Genomic DNA, 24,135 nt, shown 5'->3' on the forward strand with positions numbered 1-24,135 from the left:
ACTCTGTGGACCAGCTAATCTGATCTGGGGCAGCGACGTCATTTTTCCAAAAAAGAAAAAAAAGAGAGAGAGAGAGAGAGAGAGAAAACCAACCAACCAACCACCCTCTAAAAGCCAGTTTTCTCCTTAATTTATGTCCTGCCCCCTCCTTCCCGGGACTCAGGAGAAAAAGAGGCGGATCTGAGACCAAAAGGGAGATACTGTATATACATACATACAGTACATACATATATATATATGTAGAAGCAGAGAATAGGGGGAAGTTTCCCACAAGGGAGGCAACAATTAAAAAAAAAACCATCAGAGGGGAAAAAATATCTATTTACTTCCTCCACTTCACTGCTCCCTTCCAAACGTGAGTGTAACTAACGGGATCTCTCTTTCTCCATCTTCTTAGTTCCCCCTCCCCTCCTTTTAAAAACCCCTTGGGTGTAACAAGAGCTCCTTCCCTGCCCTCCAAAAAAAAGAAAGAAAAAGAAAACCCACCACCTCTTCCTCTTTGGGCTCCCTTTCCAGCTTTCCCTCTCTCTTCTCCTCCCCCCCAGCGACCCCCGGAGGTAAAGGCGGGCGCGTCCCCACGTTCGCCGACCCGGGTCGCTCTCCCGTGCAACAGACGAGGGTTGTTGTTTTTTAAATCCATTTCATCCTGGCGACCCCCCCCTTTCCAGAACTGCAAAATCAATCGATCAGGGCCAATGGGGTCCGAAAGGGGTGGGGTGGGGGCTTGGACACGTGCGCGCCCGCAGCCGGATCGCATTCACACGTTTGTTTACTTCCTCGTTATCCACCCCCCCCAAAAAAATAAGAAAGAAAAAAAGTTTGCACGGCCCGCCTCCTTGCACGCGTTGCTCCAAAGGCTTCTCTCTCCCCCCCCCCCCCGCTCGCGGCCTCTTGGGCTGGGGCTTGGCCAAGGCGGGTTCCTCGCGAGTAAGGCGCGCCCTCGCCTCCGCCTCCTCCCCACCCACCCACCTCCGGAGGAAGCGCGTTTCCTCGGAAGTAAACCTCTCTTTCTCCCCCCGCCCCTGCCAAGGGAAACGTAACGGGGAGAGTCGGGAGGTGGGGGAGATGAGTCAAGGCGGGCGGGCCTGGCGGCTCCTCCGACGCTCCTCGGGTCTTCCTCGGGAGTAAAGTCCCGCCGGCCGCCGCGGAAGGGGGAGGACTGCGGACTCCTCGGAAGTAAGTCAGCCCGTCCTCCGCTCGCCGAGGCTCCCGGGATCGCCCGGACGTCCCCCCCCCCCCGGCCCCTCCGCCGCCGCCGGGTTTCCCCATCTGAATCCTCCCTCCGGGCGCAAAAGGAGGATCGCGCAAAAGGCTGCGATCCTCGCGGTGGGCGCCGCTTTCCGGGTGGGGTCTTTTCCTCCTTTCCTCGGCGTGACTCAGTCCCGCGTGGGGTTGCGCCTCGGTTCTTTTTTTTCCCTTTCTTTCTTTTTTTTAAAGGCAGGCGGGCCCCCTCCTTCCCTTCCCGAACATTTCCCCCCCCCCCAAAAAAAATCTGTGTTTCGCCGTCAAGAAGGTAATTCGCTCCTTTTTTTTTTCTTTTGGGTGGGGAAGCCGTCTTTTGGCTTTCTGAATGGGGTCGGAATCGCTTCTTTTAAAAGGGTGGGGAACCCTTTGCAGGCTGTTCATGAAAAGTTCTCTCTCTCTCCATTTCTTCCCCACCTTTATATCTATTTGTCAGATCCAGGAGAGTAGAATAAAAGTAGAAGCCTTATTTACATGTATATATATTTATATAGAAGGTATATTGGGCCAGTTTCCTCCTTGTTTATTTGGATTTTTAAAAATCTCTTTGGATTGAATGGTGGAAAAATATATTTTTAGGCCCCAGGTGAGCCGGGGGTGTATGGATGTGTGTGTGTGTGTGCGCGCTTTTTGTTGGTGAGGGTCCCCAGAATTTGCCATGGGGGGGGATTTGCTGGAAGCTGAGCTTCCCCCCCCCCCCGAAAAAAGGGAGTGTTCTTAAAATTTTGGCCAAGCGCAATGGAATGAATGAAGTATGTTTCTTTTTTTCTCCCAGGCTGATGGATCCTGGAGTTCAAATAAAAATTTCCAGGACTATTTCAGCTAGAGCTTGGTCTTCTTCGGACCTTTTGCTTGGAGAAGTAGGGATAAAATGGCTAGCAAACGTCCTGCAGGAGGGATTTTATTTACATTAAATGATTAAATTATCCCCCGGCATGGTTACCATCTGGTTTTGCCAGGTCCCTGTTGTGGCAGGGCCAAGGTGGTGTTTTTTTAAAGCTGGCTTGTCTCTTCCTCTATCAGTGCCTTCAAGCTATGTTTGTTGTTTTCAACAAACTCTTCTTCCTACACCTCTGCCCAGCCTTTTATTCAATCCTGCTCGCTCGGAGGGCCTGGCCTGGATGTGTGGATGTCCCTCTGTCCCATTTTGAGAGTGATTTTTCTGTGTCTCTTCCCCCCCCCCCCTTTTTTTCTTTCTTTCTTTCTCTCTGGGACTTTCAGGAAGTGCCGGCTGGGAGGCCTACCTCAAACTTTCTCCAGCCCAGCTTTTATGAACTTTAAACACTTCTCTTTTCTTGTGGGGCAGCTGAAACCCTGCCCTAAGTCGAAATCCTGTAGGGTGGGAGAAATTCCGGCTCTCTGTGTGTGCTTTAAGGTGACTCTCCTTTCTTTGCTTTAGGAGAACAAACGTCTGGGTCAGCTCTTGCGCTCCCAAACGCACGAGCGACCGAGGCCTACTTTTGATGACTGCTGTTATTGTTTGAGAAAAAGAGGTGGTTTGATGGGGAAGCAGGGACCCCGCAAGCAACAGACTTTCAGGGGATGGAAAGGGGTAGAAAGAGTCACCCCTGTTCGCGCCCCCCCCCTGCCTTGGACACGACCAAAGAAGGCGAAGCGGTTTGGTCGAAACGGGGTTGGTATGGGTGGCTATGGAGGGGTTGGGAAGCCAGGGATGGGGGCCCAATGGGATTCGTAAATTGTGTTTCTGTTTTGGGGGGAAAAACATAGTAATAAGTGAAATAAAATTGGGTTAGGTGCGCCTGGTTTACCTGGGGTGCAGCTGAAGTCTGGGTTTGGGTCGGATCTTCCCTCCTCTGCATCCTTCTCTGTTGAGATGAGAATCCACAAAGCGGAGATGTCTCCATGCGGGATGCCCTTATCTCTTCCGGGGGATCTGAAAAGTGTGGCAAGCCCATTTCTGCTATGCGTTGCTCCATCTGAGGGGTGTCACCTCCACAGCCCCACCTCCCTGAAGCATCCAGGGTTTTCCTTTGTGTGTGGGTGGGTGAGGATAATGTTTTGCAAAGACAAGTCTATGAAACATTGTTCCTGCTGCTGTTGGAGTGGATGACTAATGGGCAGAGATTGTCTTGGTTAGGCCACCTTATATACTTCAGCTGTTCCTGGGAAAAGATAACCACTTGGATTACAACTCCCAGAATGCTTTATCTAGCCCAGCTCGTGGAGGGAGGATGATGGGAGTTGCCCTCCAACAAATGGATATTTATAAGCTCTGGGGCAGGGAGCTGTTGCTCTCAAGAGGCCACCTAGACCATCGTCCCTCACTACTGGCTAGGCTGGCTAAGCCTGATGGGAGTTGTAGTCCAAATAATAATAATTGGAGGGGAGATCTGGTCTGCATGTGTTGTAGCTTGGCTTTGAAAATAGAGGAGGTGGGAGGGGACTGGGAGAACGAAGAAAAAGCAAAGGGTCCAGACGGGCTGCGGGAGCTGATTTCGCTGTGTGTGTGTGCCCCCCCAGCCGAGTTGTCTTTTTGTGGCATGAGCTGAGCATCTTCTGGGATGCCCTTAACCCCTCCCCCCCGGCCTCCGATTCCAGACCCCGTAGGGAAAGGGAAAGAGAAGAATGTGAAACCTTAAGGGGTAAAAAGATAACTAAATCTCTCCGCTTAGCTCCAACTTTCTACGGTGCTTTTTTAAACTGGCAAAGCGCTTTGTCGCCTAGTCTGCCTGTCATGGGGCGGTTTTGCTCCCACACGACCCTGTGAGGTAGGACACGATTCCTCCCTTCTCCAGATGCAGGGGCACTGTAGCCTAAGTGCGTGCAAAATCCGGGGGAAACGTGACAGCCAATAAGGCTTGCAGGGAGAATGAATGCCCCGACACATGATGATGAGGGAGACCTGGCCGCGTTGTTGTTACCAGCTGGGTGATGGAGAAGCAAGACCTTTTTTTGCCCCGTGGGTGTGTGTGGGGGGGAGAGAATCCCAGAATATCCCTTCCCCCCCTCGGCAGTGTAACCAAGCACTGCAGAGAAGGCGCAAGCCGGCTCGGACAGGCTCTCGGGTCCACCCATCCTGGCACCCCATTTTGGATGGAGGGCGGCCAGATGCCTCTCAGGTGGGCAGATGCTCTGTTGATGGGTGTGATCCTTGCCCCAACGTTTACTAGCTGTATTCCTCTCGGTTGGCCTGCTCCCAGCATCTCCCAGTTGGTGACTCACCTAAAATGCAACCTCAGGCCTTCCATCGCCCGGGTGGTGGCGTGGGTTCGAATGCTGCTGATGCAGGCCCCGGGTGGCGTCTTGACAGCCGCACGCCAGCTCTCTGGGACTGACAGAGAGGAGAAAGTAATGGTTAGTGAGGTGAACTGTGACTTTGGGGATCCAGATGTTGAATCTCAGGCCACTCACATCCTTTATCGGTCCCTGGCCTACCTCTCAGGGTTATTTTTAGGAGGGTAGAACAGAGAGGGGAGGAGCCCGGCCCGTCGCCCGCAGCTTCCTGCAAAGGGGAACGGAAGGGGTAGAATGGAAATAAAACTAAGAATAAATATAAGCAGCAGGCTGTTGTGAAAAAGGTATCTCTGGACTAGCGGACAGGTGAGCTGTCTTGCTTTCTCCCCATCCTAAAACAGAAGGAAGAGGCTCCCAGTTACAACATAACTTAGTTTTCTGGGGGGGGGGGAATGAGCTTAGCAGGAGGGCAATGGTAGCCACGCCAAGCTTGCCAAGTCGAGAATTTGGCTAGGCTGGTGGTTTTGAACTGCTTTGGGTGTGTCTGGACCCCCATGCCCCCCCCCCACGCATATATGGCTGGGAGCAGGGTTCATCTGGGTGTTTCATCCTCTTTAGGGTTTCCTGCAGGGATTCATTCCGACAGTACCATCTGTCGTGCACTTAACGTTGGTGGACGATAACCAAAACAACCCACCCCCGGGGCTTGGCCCCACTGATTTTGCAATCACGACACTGATTTTGGTGGGGGAGCCACGGCCTCTGAATAAGAGAAGGGAGTTTATTACAGACAGATCAAAGTGAAGATATAAAAAGTGAGTTTAAGCATAAAAGGGTAGAGGGGGGTGTCCCCAAAATGCTGGCTTTCAAAGAAGGATTTTTTTTCTCAGCCATGAGATGCGAAGGAGTGGTGACGTGTTCAAATCCTGCTCGTCAAGCACCTCCTCCTTTATGGGGAGGCATCACCCTAGTTTTTGTCTTTACTTGAGGCACCTTTGATTCCAGCCGGGCAGCGAGATTTAATGCTCTTAATGGAAATTACAGCAGCGCTCGCCTCACGCTTCTGATCTTGAGTGCGGATTGGGTAAGGCAGGTGGGCAGATGTCCAAAGAGGAGCATGCTTCAGATCAGGCTTTATAGATTCTCTCCCCCCCCCCCCCCATTGCTTGCATTTACTTTCTCTTGAAGCTAACGTACGTACCATAAAGGCCGGGAGCCATTAAAATGATCGTTCTTCCATCCACCTCTCTCTGACAGACAACCTCCAAGTAATTAACTTTCTGAACATCTACCATAAGGGAGAGAGCCAACAGATTTTATAAGCGTGGGTTGGAGCCACCTTCCTGTAACATGGCACCCTCCTGATGGGATTGAATGACAAGTCCCATCATCCACCGTGAGATCCTACAAAGCCGAAATTTGTGCCCCTCCTCCTGGGTTTAATTGCCCTCTGGGGGGTGGGTGGGCGGGTTTATGTCAGGATAGCTTCTTAAACCTTAGTTCAGCACTACGATTCTTGAGTCAGAAGGTTATCTCCGGCAGCAAGCGTTGGGTGCTATACAAGAATAGCAAATTATTCTCTTAATAGTTCCATTATTGTTCTTATCTTTTTCCCTCCCCCCTACCCCCTTGCCAGGGATGTGGGGAGAGAGGTGGTTTTTTTTATCCCCCCCCCCCCATTTTTTATGCCTCATTTGTTAAAATAACTTGGCTGTGTTTTGGGAACTGTGTACCTGGAGCCCGGTAAGTCGGCAGGGAGAGAGCGGTACCCTTTGCATGTTTTGCCTCAGGCGGCAGAAGGGCTTGGGCAGAACCTGGTTGAATATTAAGGCTGTGCATTCATGCAGGTCTCTCTTGCAGTGTTTTCTTGCTGAGAAAGGAAGCAACCGGGAGGGCCTTCTACAACCCTCTTTAGCCCGAGAGGCTTGAGAATTCTCCAAAATCTCAGGTGTCTAGTTATATATGTTTGGGGCCTCTGACCCACCAGCTCACAGAGACATCAGCCTCTGCTGTATCCTCCGTGTTTGGTCCAATAGATCAGTGGTTCTTAACCTTTGTTACTCGGATGTTTTTGAACTGCAACTCCCAGAAACCCCAGCCAGCACAGTTGGTGGTGAAGGCTTCTGGGAGTTGCAGTCCAAAACTCCTGAGTAACCCAAGGTTAAGAACCAGTGCAATAGACCATGAAGAAAAGTCAGACAAGAGCCGCCAAAGACAGTTGACATTCATGTGATAGCACCAATTCCCCTATTTACTGCAGGCTCTCTACACACGGACACAATCACAGCAGCGTGACACCCTTCCTATGGAATCCTAAGGTTGGTAGTTTGGTGGACGGTAGAGGTTCATGTGTTTGGATCCCCTGGGAGCTAGGAGTTCACATCCTTGTCACAGCATTTGGGAAGAGGGGCCACCTGAGATCACCTGCGTCGGAAGACGGGCAGATGTCTCCTGACCCCCCTGTGTAGCTCCCAGACTGGGAAAACCTCGGAGGGTTGCCATTCCTTGGGACTGGCTTGATGGCACGCGGTAATTGCTGTTTAATGGGCTTAGACTCCTCGAGGATGCTCATGCGACCCTTTGAACTTCAGTGAGAAATTCGGAGTCTTCCACAAAGTCTCCCTCAAAGTGGCACCGAACGGGTGTGGCGCTTTCAGGGATGAATAAAACTTTTTTATTTTTGGTGGCTTTGCTCTTTCATCTCCTGCCCTTCCTCCAGGGCTACGGCAGTGAAAGGATTGTGGATTTTAGGGCAAATTTCGAAAGGCAGCCTGCTGTGGGTTGTCTCTCAAGTCAAGTTTGAGGGTTCGTTAAAAAGGATGTCCTCGTTCCATGTTCTGGACTTGTTTGGACCTTTTGCTGGGGGTGGGTGAGTGGGTGGGAGAGGAGTCCTGGTAGACCCACACGCGCTCTGGATCACGCACCCCCCGACCCTGCTCGCCTGATGCAGAAAACGATACCCATTTAGATGTGCCTCGTAAAAAATTAATTGGCTTGGCTTGGCACCCGTTGCAAATGCAGATGCATTGTGCTGGTTTGTTAGGGACTCGTGGACTTTTGCACGCAGATAATTAACCGTAAGGATGTTTTGAGAGATACCAGCAGAGTATAAGCTGTCTTGTCTGTGAGAGACGGGTGAGGCTCCCAGCCACTTTGGCTCCTCTCTGGGGCATCCCGTCCTCCCCTTTTCCTCATGTTATGCTTTTAAGACAAGGAGCAAAATGGGCTTCAGCTCAGAGGCTCCCCTTCTGACAGATGGAGAACTCCACCTGAATGCTGGCAACAGGTGGGGGGTGGGGTGGGGATTCTGGGTGTTGTTATCCAGGCAAAACTTGGCTTTAGCCTGATCTGACCCTCTTTGCTGGGGACGTTTTCGTTTGGTTTTGAGCAAGATGGACCCAGATTTGGGAGCGGCTTCATGTCTGAGATAGAAAGAAAAACTGAACGCAGAAGCCACCCTGAACGGTCCAGGATTTTGATGGCTTAACTTTTTCAATGTTTGGCACCCAGTCCTCTCTGACAGCTAGCCCAAAGGCCTGCAGGATAAGGCCAGGGTGGTCAGGATTCTGTTTTTCTTCCTATAATCCTCTGGTATTAATTTACTTCACAATAGTCTGTCCTCGGAGGGCACTGAAACCTGGTGGGCCTTTAAAACCAGGTCCGGTACAGTATTTCTTCCTCTCTCTTCCTTCAATCGCCCCTTTTTTCTCCCCCCCCCCGTCTCTTCGCCTTCCTTTCTTTCTGCAGTGGTGTGTGTTTTCAAATGATTTTGTGGCCGGTTCAACACAATGGCCCTGTTTGTCCTTTCTGAGAATGGCTGCCGTTTGAATGTGCTCGAGGACACTGGATCATGGGAAAGAGGCCGGAGCAAAACTGGGCGCGAAGTCATGAGAGTTTTCCTATCCCCGCTGTGGATGCCGGCCCTCCATGCTGTCCTCCCTCCACTTGGACATCTTGTTTCTGGACTCTAGAATCCACCGGCACGCGGCTGTCAAAATGTCCAGAAATGTTACCTTCTGCCTCCTCCGAGGTCAGACCAGGGCAGTGGTTTCTGAGGCTGTCACTCTGGAAAAAGAAGGCAGGGTTCTCGATAAACGAAGCCGTTGTTTTAACGGGGACAGTAGGAATCTCAGCCGCTCTCTGGGAATTTTTATGTTTGTGTGCCTGCTTCTGGTTGGTTGGTTTGCCTGTTTGTGTGTCAGCATGCTTTCTCCCAATAAGGCACTGCCTGTTTGCACGGGGAGGAGAAATCCCCTGATCTCCCCTTGAGGACTAGCAGCTTGATCTCAAAAACCATCCAAAGGAAGATTCTTAGAAGGCAGTTACACAGTGCTTTATCCCGCCCTTCCGCTGCGTGGCAGCTACGCTCAGCCCCTGCTATTGTGGGGGAAGAGTGTCAAAGGGCAGCCTTCCAAATTATTTTGGAGACCGCCGTCGGTTCTGCTGCCTAGGAAATTCCTGGTGAGGGACTCCCTGCTTTGGAAAAGGAATTTGTCTCCCACTCTGGCAGCCTTTCAAGACGGGCTGAAAACTTGCCAAAATTTCAGCAAGTTCATGCCTGAGGTTAGAGGGCGCCTCTTCAATGAGCCTTAGCCAATAAATCAAGTATATTGAATGTGCCAAGGATATTGCGTATCCAATCTGTCTTTCAGGCCGTGTCTACTCCTGACCTTGTAGCTCAGGGTATTTGATTTTCTGCGCTTTGTGTTTACTAACAATAGGATATGGGAGGAGGGCATCACCAGGTTATTGCAACTCCTTATGGATTACCATTAAACCCGCATAACCAGGGCGGCTGAGTTTCCCACCCTTTGGTCAAAGCATTCTTTTCAGGCGCCTCTCTGGTGATCTGGCAGCACGTCTTTAATTCATGATTTCAAAAGTGGTTGTTCTTGTTGCAGGCTAAGTCGTTCTTTGGGGAGGGATCCCTCTTGCTTGGCCCACGGGCGGGCGGATCTCAGGGTCGGAGCAGTAGATAAGTCTGTTGAAATAATGGGGGCGGGGAGGGGGGGGATAACTCTGCAGATCAGCTGAGGCATCCCGGCTGGTAGCGAGGAATGCAGTGGCATGGAGCGGAGTCTTTGGATCATGGCCTGTGCTGTTGCTTCTGGTCGTAAGGCACTTCTCGGCTGGAAAGAGCCAGGAATAGCTTGTCCATTTTATTGCATTTTTCTGAACCCAACCTGCATTTTCTTCCTATTCTCCTTTCGTCTTGGATTGTGTGTCTTATTTCTCGTGCAGTCTGTTCATCTTTTGAATCCAGTGGATGCCTCTGGACCCCTACTTGACACTTTTCCTGCAGCCAAGGCCATTCTGTGTTTTACATTTGCTTGCGTTCTCCCTGCCTTCTATGTTTTAGTCCTTGGAAAGGCCCCGTCAGCAGCAAAATCTGGTCCCGCCCCTCATCGTGGCCCTCCAAGCAGCCCAGTGGGTCGATCTTCATTCCAGCTTTGGGAGTTTTGGCAGAGCGTCATCCTTGATGCCTCTGACGAGGTTCTGATTCTTAGTTAGGAAGAAATGGCTAACGGCCAAAGGCTGCCAGCTGTAAATTTCCTCCGAAGGCCTGTGTTTCCTTCTAGTTCGAGCAGGAGGTCTGGGTGGAATTTAGCGCCCTGGCAGAGGGCATAAATGTGCGAAATGTCACTTGAGGTTTGGATGACATTAAAAGCTATCAAGTGCCTCTTTTAAATCCCGGTCTTACATCTAAGCTGCCTTAATGCCTTCGCATTATTAAATAACAGTATCTGGGATCTTGATATTTGTTTGGGCAGCTGCCATTTGCTTGCCGTTCTGGATGAGGGCTTTCAAGAAAGAATTACCAGGAAGACTCTAGTCCTCAGTGAGGACTGCTGGTCGAAATATTGAGGTCTCTAATATCCAAAGTGTTAAGGAATTATCGACATGCAATGCCAGTAAAGCATTATTTTGTTCCAGCACTCCAGTATCAGCAGATAATGGATTTATCTGGGCAAGGGAGGCCCACCCTCAGCTTCTACCTTGCATCATCCTCTAAAGGAGCAGAGTCCACCAGTCCAAACCTTTGACCACCCACATGGACAGATTCTTTCACCCCACCCCCAAAGATTAATGGTAATAGCTAACCATTTACCAGAGCTTGTAAAGTTCCTGTATTGTAGGGAACTCAGCCAGTGTTGAGTTAAAAAAGGAAGGGTTCTGAGTGTTGTCTTTAATGCATCCTCCTCCCTTCCATTTGGAACAAGATTTTTCTTTCCTTAAACATACGAAAAAAGGAGGTAGTGGCAGAATGTTATTCCACTATTTTAGAAATTTTGCCCCCCCCAAGAAGCCTGTTGATTTAGGGTGTCCAAGGTCCTATTAGATGGGAGTGATTTATTATTACATGTGCATGACAACCCAAATCCCTTATGAATACACAGTGGAAGTGAAGAACAGATGTAAGGAACTGGATTTGGCGGACAGAGTGCCTGAAGAACTATGGATGGAGGCTCATAACATTGTACAGGAGGCAGCAACGAAAACTATCCCAAAGAAAAGGAAATGCAAGAAAGCAAAGTAGCTGTCCAGTGAGGCCTTACAAATAGCAGAGAAGAGAAACAAAATGCAAGGGAGATAGAGAAAGTTACAGAAAATGGAATGCAGACTTCCAAAGAATAGCAAGGAAAGACAAGAGGGCAAAGATATAGAGGAAAATAATAGAAAGAGAAAAACCAGAGATCTGTTCAAGAAAATTGGAGATATTAAAGGAACATTTTGTGCAAAGATGGACATGATGGACAAAAATGGTAGGGACCTCACAGAAGCAGAAGACATCAAGAAGAGGTGGCAAGAATACACAGAGGAATTATACCAGAAAGAACTGGATGTCCCAGACAACACAGATTAGGGTGGTTTCTGACCTTGAGCCAGACATCCTGGAGAGTGAAGTCAAGTGGGCCTTAGAAAGCATGGCTAACAGCAAGGCCAATGGAGATGATGGCATTCCAGTTGAACTATTTAAAATCTTAAAAGCTAACACTGTTAAGGTGCTACACTCAATATGCCAGCAAGTTTGGAAAACTCAGCAGTGGCCAGAGGATTGGAAAAGATCAGTCTACATCCCAATCCCAAATAAGAGTAGTGCCAAAGAATGCTCCAACTACCGGACAATTGCACTCATCTCACATGCTAGCAAGGTTATGCTCAAAATCCTACAAGGCAGGCTTCAACTGTATGTGGACTGAGAACTCCCAGAGGTACAAGCTGGATACTGAAGGGGCAGAGGAACCAGAGACCAATTGCTAACATGCGCTGGATTATGGAGAAAGCCAGAGAGTTACAGAAAAACATCTACTTCTGTTTCATTGATTACGCAAAAGCCTTTGTGAGGACCACAGCAAACTATGGCAAGTTCTTAAAGAAATGGGAGTGCCTGACCACCTTATCTATCTCCTGAGAAATCTATATGTGGGACAGGAAGCAACAGTGAGAACTGGATATGGAACAACTGATTGGTTCAAAATTGGGAAAGGAGTACGACAAGGCTGTATATTGTCCCCCAGCTTATTTAACTTATATGCAGAATACATCATACAAAAGGCAGGACTGGATGAATCCTAAACCGGAATTAAGATTGCCGGAAGAAATATCAACAACTTCAGATATGCAAATGATACCACTCTGATGGCAGAAAGTGAGGAGGAATGAAAGAACCTCTTAATTAGGATGAAAGAGGAAAATGCAAAAAATGGTCTGAAGCTCAACATAAAAAAAAACTAAGATCATGGCCACTGGCCCCATCACCTCCTGGGAAATAGAAGGGGAAGATACAGAGGCCGTGACAGATTTTTAGGGGCAAATTCAGCAGATTCTGGGCTTAAGAGTAAAGTGTCTCAGCCTCCTCTGTTGAAAAATGATTGAACTGCATTTATTTGCTGCATTATTGTCAAAAGTGAGGGTTTTTCTTTTTTGTTTTTGTTTTTTTGCAGAGGTTGATAAGAGAAAACAGGGGGCTTGGTGAGGTAGGGAGGGAACCCTGGTGAATACAGGGGTTGAAGGGTTTCCTAGGAATCCCAATCAGGAAGGACTTAGAGATGTTTTAAAAATTGCTCATAAATGCAGCAGGCTTGCCCGCACCTGACGTGGGTGGAACTTTTATCCTTCACCTCTTGCTTAATTTGCTGCTTGGCCTGAAACCTAGAGATAGTTTCCTGCTCCTTGAAATGCTATCTTTTCTCTCCCCTTTCTCTCCTTCCCTCCCAGGCTGTCTTAGACGCAGGTCCAACCACTCCAGAGCCCCAGGTGCCAGGAGCCCTGCTGAACTGAGACGGCATCTGGATTGGGCCCGGATGCTTAGCTAAACTCTGATCTTTCTTTGGTGTAGAACTAAGCCGATTTTTTGGAGGGGGGCGTTGGTTAGCCGCTGGAGGCCCTTCCGGTGTTGCTGGCCTGCAAATTCCCGCCAGTGCCTCACCCTTGCTCCCCTGCCTGGGGCCGCTGGGATGTTTTGTTCCATCAACACCTGTATTGCTCCAGTTTACCCACCCTGAAGTCCTGTAACGGGGGGAAAAAAACCTTTTTGGACTCCGGCAGAGAATTCCCCAACCAGGAACTCTGAGAAGTCTTAAAATCAATTTAATTTGGTTTTAGCTAGATTTGACTCTATGGGGGAGGCTTTTAAAAGCTCTGGCCTTCCACGAATGGCCTCTTTCCTAAGCAATCGTATCAACGTTCACTCTCTCTCATTTTTATCCCCCCTTTTCAGGATGTTCCAGACCTTATACAATTATTTCTGGTGGGACCGGCTTTGGCTGCCAGCCAACCTCACCTGGGCCGACCTTGAAGACCGCGATGGACGGGTCTACACCAAGGCCTCCGACCTCTACTTCACCATCCCCTTAGCCTTCGTCTTCCTGGTCATCAGACATCTATTTGAAACGTGAGTCCACAGAATCATAGAATTGTGACGTGGGAAGGGGCCTCTTAAGGCCATCGAGTCCAACCCCCTTCAAATCAAAAGATACCTGGTGGTTGTCTAAGGCCACCCTCCAGGGTGGGAGCCCTCCCTCCCTTCCTCCTGAGGTCATGGGTTTTGTTGTCATACAGTTAGGAAGTTTTTCTTGATATATTCTGAGGACCAGTCAGTGGAGGTGATGGGAGAGGTGGTCTCCTTGCCCCGTTTCCTTCCACTGAAGGTGGAAAAGAACCTTGGGTCCTTCATGTGGATCAGGACCCCCATCATCCCCCTGCCACTGACCTTGCTAGCTGGACATTTCGGGAGCAGACGTCCATCCCATCCAAAGGGGCTGATGTTTCCTAACCTACATATATCTGTGCAAACCCTTTGGCGAGATTGTTATGGGGGACGTCAACCCTCCCCCCCGTACATGGGACCCCCATGAATTCCTCAAGAGTAAGGGCAAAAGACAAGAGTTTTGCTGCTGTAGCCTGGAACATTAGCCAAGGACCAAGAGAGAACAATTGAGAACAGAGGAAGGGCGGGCAGCTTGGCCAACAGTGATCTCCGGGCATAATCATGGCATTGTATCGCCCACATTGTGCCAGTGATGGGTCTACTAAGGAGGCGGGATCGCAAGGCCAAAGTATTAAAGAGCAATTATTTACAGAGGGTGACAGCCTCTCTCCCGCCCCCTGGAAGAAGAGGCTGGAGACAAGCAGAACTGTGTTACAGGAACTGCAGTGTGTGTGTGTTTATGTGTGTGTATATATAAAAACATATATTTTAACGATGGATGGGAGAGCATGCGACGAACAGGGGAATCTTTTTGCTGGTTTTTAAAAATTAATAAATATATTTGTTTCTATGATTAATTAAAATACTGTTTTCTTGTTGCTTTATTCATTAAAATATTTGATGAATCAATATTGAAACAGGCAAGCTGTGTCCTGCATTATTAACAAGATGCTGTTCTGCTTATGAAATATTTTAATTAATAAAACAACAAGGAAGCTTTGTTAATACAGCCTGTCTTTCTACCCTAGCCTTAAGTCTTCACTGCAATCAGTAAAACAAACAAAATAAAATCAAGCTGAAATCAAAATGCTTGTGAAGGTTTCACACTGCAAGGAGTCAGACGGAATGCCATTAATCAGACATGGTGCCAAAAAACTGCCTCTGCTTTTTTTTTAAAGGCCCTGCCTGCTGGCGAGAGGTCAAAAAAGAAGGCAGGAACCAAGCTCCCTGTAGCAGGGAGTTCCCCTGGCTGGGAGCCACCACTGAATAAGCCCCTCCCATGTCCTCCTGCAATGTGCTGAGAGGAGGGTCTCCCCCCCCCAAAAAAAGTTTTTACACGAGGCAAGCTTTTACAGGAGCCAAAAACAAAGCGCCCTTTCTAAGCTTTGTGACTAAGTTTTCAAACCCTCTTCAGAGGCAGCCCCATGGAGGATGCAGTCCTCTAAACAGGTTACAATTAAACACACCCTTGGCGTCTGTTCCCTTCAAAGGATGATTATTTCCTATAAAACATCGTGCAATATCTTTTTTTCTTCAAGCTCTCAGTTTTAGGTTTTTTGGTTTTTTTGACGGTGTGTGAAAGCAGTTTTCACAGGATCAACTCAAGATGTCATCCGAAACACCTACAATAAGACAGGGAAAAACCCTATTTTAAATCGCATTCCAATGGACCTGACCAAATAAATGGAGATTTTTAGAAGAAGATTTTTTTAAGAAGATTTTTTAAAAAACTTTCCCTTTCCCCATATCATCATCATTCTCTCTTCCCCCTCCCCTCCATCATCCTGCTCCCAACTTTTGCTCTGTCCCTCTTAACCTGTGTTTTATCGCCACCTGGTGACTGATGAGATCTTCGACCACTTTCTGGGGAAACTTTAGTTAGCTGATGAATTTTACAGATACTGTACGTATCCCGCTCATTACAATTTGTTTTGTTCCTTAACTACGTTCCTTTCGTTTTTCCAAGTCTTGTTGTCTTTTCCAGCAATCCTTGTCTCCCTACGATAGAATCGTGGTCCTCTTCAGAGACAATGTTCAGCTCTTAAATGTTTTTTGGAAAGCATTATTTCATGCCGTAAAGGCTCCTTAGGCAGAAGGAAGAGCTCATGGTTTGAAACGTGGCTGTTGCTAAAAAAAAAATCATACATTGATTTCAAGCCCATTTGAAACGAACAGGACCCGGATGTCATGGCTGCAGGATGGGCGATATAGTCTCAAGATACACTTTGGGTCCCAATTTACTGGTGCCTTTTCCCAGACTTAACCTGGGTGTGAAAACAAGTTGATGGATCTTGTTCAGATTTAAAATCTGGTGTTGGGAGAGTGCGTAAGATCTTCCTCAACTTTTTTACAGTGAGAAGCTATATAATAAACAGAATTTCAGGCTGCTAACTTCACATCTCTCTCTCTCTGATTCTGATTTTTTTCTCCCATCCAGGTATGTGGCCACTCCATTAGCCGGTCTTTTGAACGTCAAGGAGAAAATCCGGTTAAAAGCGACTCAGAACCCAGTGCTAGAGAAATTTTACACTTCTTCCTGTAAACACCCCAAACAGGTAATTTGGCTAACAAAGCTGTGTGTATGAGGAAAAGCCGCCCTCCCTCTGGTTAGGGCTCCTGCCTGCCTGGTGCGGAAAGAGGCTCGGAGCAAGACGGTCCGTCCGGGTCTGGGACCCAGCAGAGAAGCGACGGGACCAGAAGGCGGGAGAATAAAAACTAGGATACATAAAAGCAAACCTCCAAATGCAACCGATACAAAAGACAAAACTGTAGTGTTGCAGAGCAAAAATATCAAAATGTAGCATCGCGTAAAGAGAAACAAGAAATTGTGTCTCTCTCTCTCTCTGCGTGTGTAAATAGCACTATTTGCATAAAAGCAAACAGCATGAGGAGGTTGGAATTGGCATTACGTTAGTGCCAAGCGGGGGGAAATGGCAAACCCTTGGCAGAGTGGATCAGTTCGTGAGCCGGGGAAAACCGGCCCGCCTTCCCCGGAGCCAAGCCAACGTCGAGAGTGGCCGCTGGGTTGTTCTCGTAGACCGGGGGGGGGCATTAAACCGGTCCCCGTGGCCAAAGGGGTCAGCCTCTGTTGGACGATGCACCTGATGTGATCTGTGGGCCATGAAAATGAATACCTAATAAAATTTACAAGTCTTTAATCAAGACCCTTGGCTGGGGGGGGGGGAGTCATGACTTGCTTTCCTTAGTCTCCCCCCCCCCCGAAAAGAGAGTTAAGCAGCTAAACCTTCATCAGCAGTTCCTTTTTTAAAGACGGCTGCTTTCCGATTGGCCTTTTCAGCTTCTGCAAGCAACGAAATAATTTATGGGGGCAGTTTTTTCAGTGGGGTTGCCAAAGGATCTTGTCTGGTTGTCTTGAAGCGCCCCCCTCGGGGGTCTCTTTTTCTGCCCTCGCAGGCCGACATTGAGGGGCTCTCGAAGAAAAGCGGCTACACCCCCCGGCAGGTGGAGCGCTGGTTTCGGCGTCGGCGCAACCAGGATCGGCCCAGTTTGCTCAAGAAGTTTCGGGAGGCCAGGTAGAGAGAAAGAGTGGGCTTTAGCCCCAGGGTGCCCTGTTTTATTTGGGGGTGAATCGTATGCCTTCTCTCCGCATTATTTTTTGCATCGATTTCGCTCCTGTGTGAATTATAGGAGAATGGTCGGTAACAGATGGCATGTAGACCAATTCTTCCCCACTTCCTCCACTGTCCCAGTTTACAAATCCAAAGAATTTATTAATTTTCTAAAAGGTTTTGGAGGGAACCATGCCCAAGTTAATGTGACATGAGCCTAGTTCTCATTGAGGCTGGCAAATTATACCACATTGGAATACAGAAAGCCTCACCACATTAAGAAGTTTCCTTTGCCATATACTGTACCAAAGAAATCATGCAGGTAGAAAAGCAGCCGATCAAGACAGAAGGGTCATTTCAAACTCTTCTCCCTGACATGCTTGCTTTCCAGATGCAGGGAATTTGATTTTGTATGGAGGAGCCTTACACACTGAGAGCTAGAACAGGAATGGTGTGCCTTTTACCTAACTTCAAAAGTTTCCTGTTGTAAATTATATTGAAAACATAAATATTAATATAAAACTTGATAACAGTGTGAACAGCAAACCCCATACATCTTACTTCTCTATGGGGTATGAATGTTATTCAAACTATAGAAAAGATAGATGACTATGTGGGTGGCATTCTGCACGTGCCCAGAAGCAATCTTGACAGGGCTTGATGTGTTTTTCATCTGTTGAGGGGGGGAAAAACCCACTTTGTGCTTCCTTTTCCAGTTGGAGATTCACCTTTTACCTTATTGCTTTCATTGCTGGCATGGTTGTGATAGCAGATGTAAGTATAAAGTTTATTTTCCTTTCCTTTTCCATTCTAATTTGATTATTCCCTTTGATCATTATCCTGTGCCCTCCTTTTACCATTTCTTATTCTGCATTTTGCAAACCCGTTCATGTCGTCCCCCGTCTTCACGTTTTATCTTTTCTGTGGTCTAATCTTGCAGAAACCTTGGTTTTATGACCTCCGTAAAGTGTGGGAAGGCTACCCTGTTCAGGTGAGTGAACTTTTTAGCCTCGATTTCCGAAGAGGGCCTATTTTCTCCACTGACAGTTGATTGCAATAAAGGCCATTTCCTGTCTGTGGATTGTGGATATTTGATAGTCTGTTTCTACGGCCAATGAAGATTTCTCTCCTGAGATATGCCTTTTCTTGGGAAACGGGGCTAACATCCTCTGCTTCCCTAAAGGATGATCTGAAATGCCTGGGCTTTTTTCCCCTCCATTTGCCTCATTTATGAAACACGGTTTTCAGAAATACGGTGGGTGATTTTCATAAATATACGCACTTCTGAGGTCTTTCTGTGTCTGCTCCGATTGGTCCTTTCCCCAGGCCCCCAAACCAGCCCTATAATGTCCAAGTGTCCATTGCAAATCCAGCTTCAGGTTGACCTGGATGTTACTTTTGTCTTCTTTCTTATTTTCCTTCTTCATCCAGAGCCTGCTGCCATCCCAGTATTGGTATTACATGATTGAGTTGTCCTTTTACTGGTCTCTGTTGTTCAGCATCGCCTCCGACGTAAAACGTAAGGTGAGCGCAGAGGATTTGATCTGCAGAGGAGTGGAGAGATGAGCTTGCAAAGCCCAATAGCTCCCCATCTGGTCTATTGCAACGTTTGTGATATTTTACTAGTAACATCTTCTTTTGTTATTACACTAGCTTGTGGAGTATGGCCATGAACCCTGGTCTCCACAGCACTAATCCAACTGTGCTCTATGGGTAGAAGATGGTTTATATATTCAAGGAACGAAATAGCTGGTGCCTTAAAAATAAGATTTACCCCTGTAAATAATATGGCTTAGGCCCTGCCTTTCAGCCTTCCAAAGCTATTTTCTCCAGTACCACCCTGGAATCCTTACTCAGAAGGATGGCCTTTTTGGGGTCCTCCAGGGCAGATGAAATAATTGGTCAGAGAGAGGCAGTGGGCTTGAAGTGAGCCTGGGAAAAATTAGGGGGTGAAACGATAGCTGGGGCTCACATCGGAGAAGCCTGGTTATTTCAATATAATAGGGTTGGTGAACCTGGTTTGGGTTTTGTTTTGAACTTTACAGGAAGTTTAAGAGGCTGAACCCTATCTAGAGAACAGGTTCAGCGATTCGGGTGGCTCCTTTAACGTTCAGGCTGGAAACCGGAGTGGTTTTGCTGCCACCAGTTCAACACCGGCCTCAACAGCTGCTCTGTTGTACTGACAGCAGATTATATGAAGATGGTTGTATCTGGACATAATGCTAAACCATGGTTTAATGTTATGAGCAGCCTCTTCTTCCATCATGGCTAGCTTTTCCTGCTCCTCTCCTCTGGTGCAACCCTCTTCCCTCCTCTTCTCACTTTCCTCTAGTGTGAACCTTTTCTCCTCCACCTTTTCCTGACCTTTTTCTCTTCTTGCAGGACTTTAAGGAACAGGTCATCCACCACGTGGCCACCATTATCCTGATCAGCTTCTCCTGGTTCACCAATTACATCCGGGCAGGGACGCTTATCATGGCCTTGCACGATTCTTCCGACTATCTGCTGGAGGTGAGAACTCGGCCACCCTGACTCCAGGACTGGTGGGGGTAAACCCAGTTGGAGTATCACTTTGTTGACTCAAAATTGGAAAATTCCAGAACTCAAACCTGGGGGTCAGTTTTCATCCACCCTTCCTCTCGCTCTTTCACGCCCCCTCTTCCTTCTTTCTTGAAGTCTTTCCAGCCTTGTCTTGGAATCTTTGACTCCCCTCCGCCATGTTTAAATATTGGGGTTTTCTCCATTATTTATTAAAAGTATTCATTTACTGCTTGTTGGTGCATCGGAGCATCTGAAGCCAAAGCCAATGGAATAGATAAAACCTTCTGTAAATGCAGATTGAAAAGCCCATATCAATTTTAAAACCACCTTTCAAGACTAAAGGTAATCTAAAAATAATCCTGTTTTATCTGCTGTTGGTTGAGGGGATGGGGGTGGCAGTCTGTATCCCAGTAGCACTACTAGCTGGGGATAATGGCATTTGTCATCCGGCGCTTCGCACTTGTGTCTGAATGATGCCCCTTCTCCCATATTCTGTTTCCTTAGTCGGCAAAGATGTTTAATTACGCCGGCTGGAAGAATACTTGTAACAACATCTTTATTGTCTTCGCTGTGGTCTTCATCATTACCCGTCTCATCATCCTTCCATTCTGGTGAGGATTTTGTGGGCCTTCAAGCTTGGCTTTCAACGTAAATCCTTTTAAAGTTGGAGCTATTGGTGCAATTGTTTATAATAACATTTAGAAACCAAGGCATGCACAACAGGTGGATCTTAAATGCTATCAAATTTTAAGGTCAGTGAATATTTTTTATTGAGTCTCTGAAATCTTGCCGTCAGGGTGAACTTTTGAGTTTTCCAGAAATTGGGTAGGTCAGAATCTAGCCAGATGTGACAGCTAGCTTCGGTTCTTTCGAGTTTTTCCCTTTCCCTTTGTTTTAAAGACCTGCAACTTTTTAATTTCTTAAATCAAGATTAGAATCCCAGGAAGCCACTTTCCAAACTTTTTTTAGCTGGCCCAACGAGTGGCTCAGGAATAATGGGACTCGTAGTCAAAACCTCTCAATATCTATGTGGTCAAAGGAAGGTGCTCCTTTTAATTATGGAGCCCACAAAGAAACTTTATTATTGTAATACCGGGACAAGTAAAAGGTGGTAAGGGTGAATATTATGGGTCAGAATTTTAGGGATACTTCTTTTAGACCAAATGTAGAAGCTTGCATTCCATAAACATATTCTTTTTAAACTGCTAAAATGCAAACATGTAGAAATTTTGTAGAATAAAGCTTTTCCTGGCATGGAAATGCGATGATGGGGAAAGACTTCCTTCCGTCTGTCTAGAAGTTTTTAACGATACAAATTAGGTCACCTGAGATAATCCAACAGCGAAAAATAACCCTAATGATTTTCTCTGCCTAGGATTCTACATTGCACCATCATTTACCCTTTGGAGTTTTATCCGGCGTTCTTCGGCTACTACTTCTTCAACTTCATGATGGTGGTCCTCCAGTGCCTGCATATATTTTGGGCATTTCTCATTATCCGCATGGCCCAGAAATTCATAACTGGAAAGGCAAGCCTGCATTTCTGTTTCTCTCCTTCGCTCATGTTTTCCTCTGGCGCCGCCAAGATGGGCAGGGCAGGAAAAAGAACGGCATTTTTTACATTTGGGAAAGGCAAAAAGCGGCAGGGGGGGCTGTTCTATGAAACGGGGGGGGGAAATAGGTGAAAAGCGTCCCCAGGCTCTATTCGGTTGCTAAAAATGGCACGGAATACGAGATGCAAAGAAGGAGGTCTTCAGCCTTGCCTCAACTTTATCCTCATTTTTCCCACCTTCCTATTTTATTTTAATTCCGTATTTGACAGATCTCAAAGGATGCAGTCCTATTAAAAGAGACTTGGACAATTAAAGTCTTCTAAAAACAACAACAAAAAAACTTAAAAGCAAATAGAGGCCAGTGAGTCCAGAGAGAGAGCATGCCTGTTCATGGGGGTTCTCCGTGCGATTTTCCAGGATCCTGGTTCACAAGGGCAGCCCCCACGCTCTGCCCTTGAAGGTCCCCACTTTTTAGAATTATCACCTTCAGCATTTAAGAAGCCGACGGGTCTGGAATGCTGTCTTCTAAAATGAGAATATTCTACGTACTTGCTGATGCCTCGGTAGAAGCCGCTACTGTAGAATTGTAGCCTTCTTAATCATGACTAGTTGCTTGTGGAGTTTTGTTTTGTTTTTTGTTTTGCAGAAAGCTGAGTTGTTTAGTATACAAGGTGGTGGGTCACAACACAGACTAGACAAGGCCCTTGGGTGAAAAAAAGAGCCAGGTTTGAAACCTCTCTTCCATCTCCTCGCAGGTGGTGGAGGATGAGCGGAGCGACAGGGATGAGACCGACAACACCGACGAGGAAGAGGAGAAGGCGGTCACGGGTTCCACGCCTCCAGGGGCCACGAAAAACGGCCCCCTTACCAACGGGCACCCCGTCTTGAACAATAACCATCGGAAAGCGGAATGATTTTCTCTCTTTGGCCCACGGGGGGTACTACTACCCCCCCTTTTCCCTCCAGGTCACCTGTTGTCTGTCCTGAGGTACAGAAGCCGAGATGGGGGTCCATTTGGTTATTTTTGAGGCCAAAACCAAAAGAAAATAATTTTAAAAAGAAAACCCTTTCTCCGAGGACTTGGAAAAATCCACCCCCAGAGCACGGTCTCCCTTCTCTTTCCTGGGGGGGATCCTCCTGGCCCTGTCTGTTTGAGGTCTGCCGAAGCCGGGTGCTTTCATTTCCAGAGGGACTCGGGACGATAACTTGCGATCCTAAAATGGCACGTAGAGGAAATAACCACACCGCCTGAAATAATGGCATCGCCGGCCTCTTCTTTGAATGGGAATGGGGACCGTGAAAAGACCCCTCGGCTCCTTGCCCCTGATCTTCATGTTACAGGAAGATGGCCTTGTTCATTGCCTCTTATCCTTCTTTACCAAACTGCCTTAAAACTAATGTCAAGTGTGAAATAAAGATATTTCCCCTTCTTTCCCCCCCACCCCAAACCTCTCCAATTCAGCGTCTAAGAAACTGCAGGATAGAGAGATGACCCTAACTTTACTCCCACCAATGCACACACACTTGCACACCTGACGAATTTCCATGTCAGCAACCATGCCGTAACAATCGGTGATCCGATTTCAAGTTGCTAGTCCTCAGGGAGTCTTCTCCCTCCCTGTGCCAAAGGCCTTTCATTAAAAAAAAACAAGTGGTGGAAAGCTGATTTTTTTTTTAAACCTCTTCTACTCTGGACCTTTTTTGGGGTGGGTGTTTTCAAGTTTGCAGTGATCTGCCACTCAAGAGGACATTGCTGGGTTTTTCCGGTGTGTGGGGGAAACGCAGGTGGGGGCACCGAGGTGGAGATCTACAGCCCCGAGTGCAGGAACAGAGAAAGGCGGGTGCTTCCTGCCCATCTTCTCTGGTGTTCTCCTTTTTCTTAGGGATGTGCAATTTGGGAAAGACCGGGTAAAGCAGAATCCGCACCACCAATGGGATATACTTATAAAACACTCTCACTCGCACCCATTTCCAATGGCTGCCACTGTTTCCAAATTGCAGCAGGCGGAGAAACACATATTTGAATCTGCCTTATTCCTGCTAGGGAACCCTAGAATCTTGATCTTGCTTAACTGCCTCTTGGTTTCTTCCCCTTGCCCCTGGCCTTATGGAAACCACAGCTTTTGTTTCGTTTTATTGTTTTGCTTCACAAAGAACGTTGGTGTCTTTTCCCCCCATAGCCCAAATTAATTCCTCAGGGGAGAGAGAGAGAGACTCTCTTCCTTTCTCCCTACAGATCATCAGCTGGGAACCTTTCTGCCTTCCCACCATGAGCATCTCTTGTACATAATTTTGGATATTTAAGAAAAGGCAGGCCAAGGATAATTCACCGGGGTGGGGAAGGGTTGCGCACCGAGGTCTGTAATGGAAGTTACTTTCTATTTTTAAAGAGTCCACATAACGTTCAGGAAAAATAAGGTACATTTGTTCGCTAACCTCGTTATTTTTCGAGTAGGGGAAAGGGCCTGGGGCAGAATTCAGTAGGTTAAAGGATCTTAAAAGACAGCAGAAGTGATATATAGATGGCACACACCTTGCGTGCAGGACAGTGGACACAGACTCCCTTCCCTAGTCTCCCTCCCTTTCTGAGCACCCATTTCTCATCCTGTTTTAAAAAAACAAACACCAAGGTACACCCAAACCTAGGGGAACACCGTGATTTTTTTTTAATTTATTAGATAGGGGTTTCGAATACCTGAGCAGATGATTTTTTTTAAAGGCAGGAAAGAACTGCTGAGGAAAGCAGGAAAAAAAGCTGGTTTCATGACTAGGATCCAAGGGTTTATGTGGTTATTTCCAGCCTATCCTGGGGGTGGGGGAGGGAGGTTTACAAAAGGACCATTAAGCTTTCTCCAGACCAAAATGTGTGTTTCCTTTTTTTAAAAAGTTAAAATATATTAAAAACCTAAATAAAACTAATAAACTTCTTTAAAAAAACGTTCAGTGTCCTACCTTGCTTTTCGTTTGGGTCTCTGACTAGAATATAGAACGTTCCTTGATACAGCGCTAGAGTTCTTTCGACTTTTCCCATGTGATTTAAAATGACCTTCCTTCCACCTGAAAAGAGGAAAACTTTGGCCCTCAGTGCCCATCAGCCTTACCT

The 24,135-nt window shown here is 47.4% G+C and overlaps 1 protein-coding gene across 3 annotated transcripts; it reads left to right on the plus strand.

Annotated features, from left to right (window-relative positions):
* The first annotated feature begins 220 nt into the window (after positions 1-220).
* CERS2 (ceramide synthase 2) lies at positions 221-23,969 on the plus strand. Of its 3 annotated transcripts, none has more exons than XM_020798138.3 (11): positions 221-355; positions 13,160-13,333; positions 15,807-15,924; positions 16,784-16,902; positions 17,655-17,712; positions 17,879-17,929; positions 18,370-18,462; positions 19,321-19,449; positions 19,984-20,090; positions 20,855-21,008; positions 21,788-23,969. In XM_020798138.3, exons 2-11 carry the CDS (start codon positions 13,161-13,163, stop codon positions 21,944-21,946), a joined length of 1,161 nt encoding a protein of 386 aa, XP_020653797.3. In that variant the 5' UTR covers positions 221-355; position 13,160; the 3' UTR covers positions 21,947-23,969. The 3 variants fall into 3 exon arrangements, with proteins under 3 accessions (XP_020653797.3, XP_020653796.3, XP_020653798.3); XM_020798137.3 differs by lacking the exon at positions 221-355 and adding an exon at positions 1,037-1,176; XM_020798139.3 differs by lacking the exon at positions 221-355 and adding an exon at positions 1,413-1,513.
* Positions 23,970-24,135: the final 166 nt, after the last annotated feature.

This window comes from Pogona vitticeps, chromosome 15 (genome assembly GCF_051106095.1).
Source record: "Pogona vitticeps strain Pit_001003342236 chromosome 15, PviZW2.1, whole genome shotgun sequence".
Lineage (NCBI taxonomy): Eukaryota > Metazoa > Chordata > Lepidosauria > Squamata > Agamidae > Pogona > Pogona vitticeps.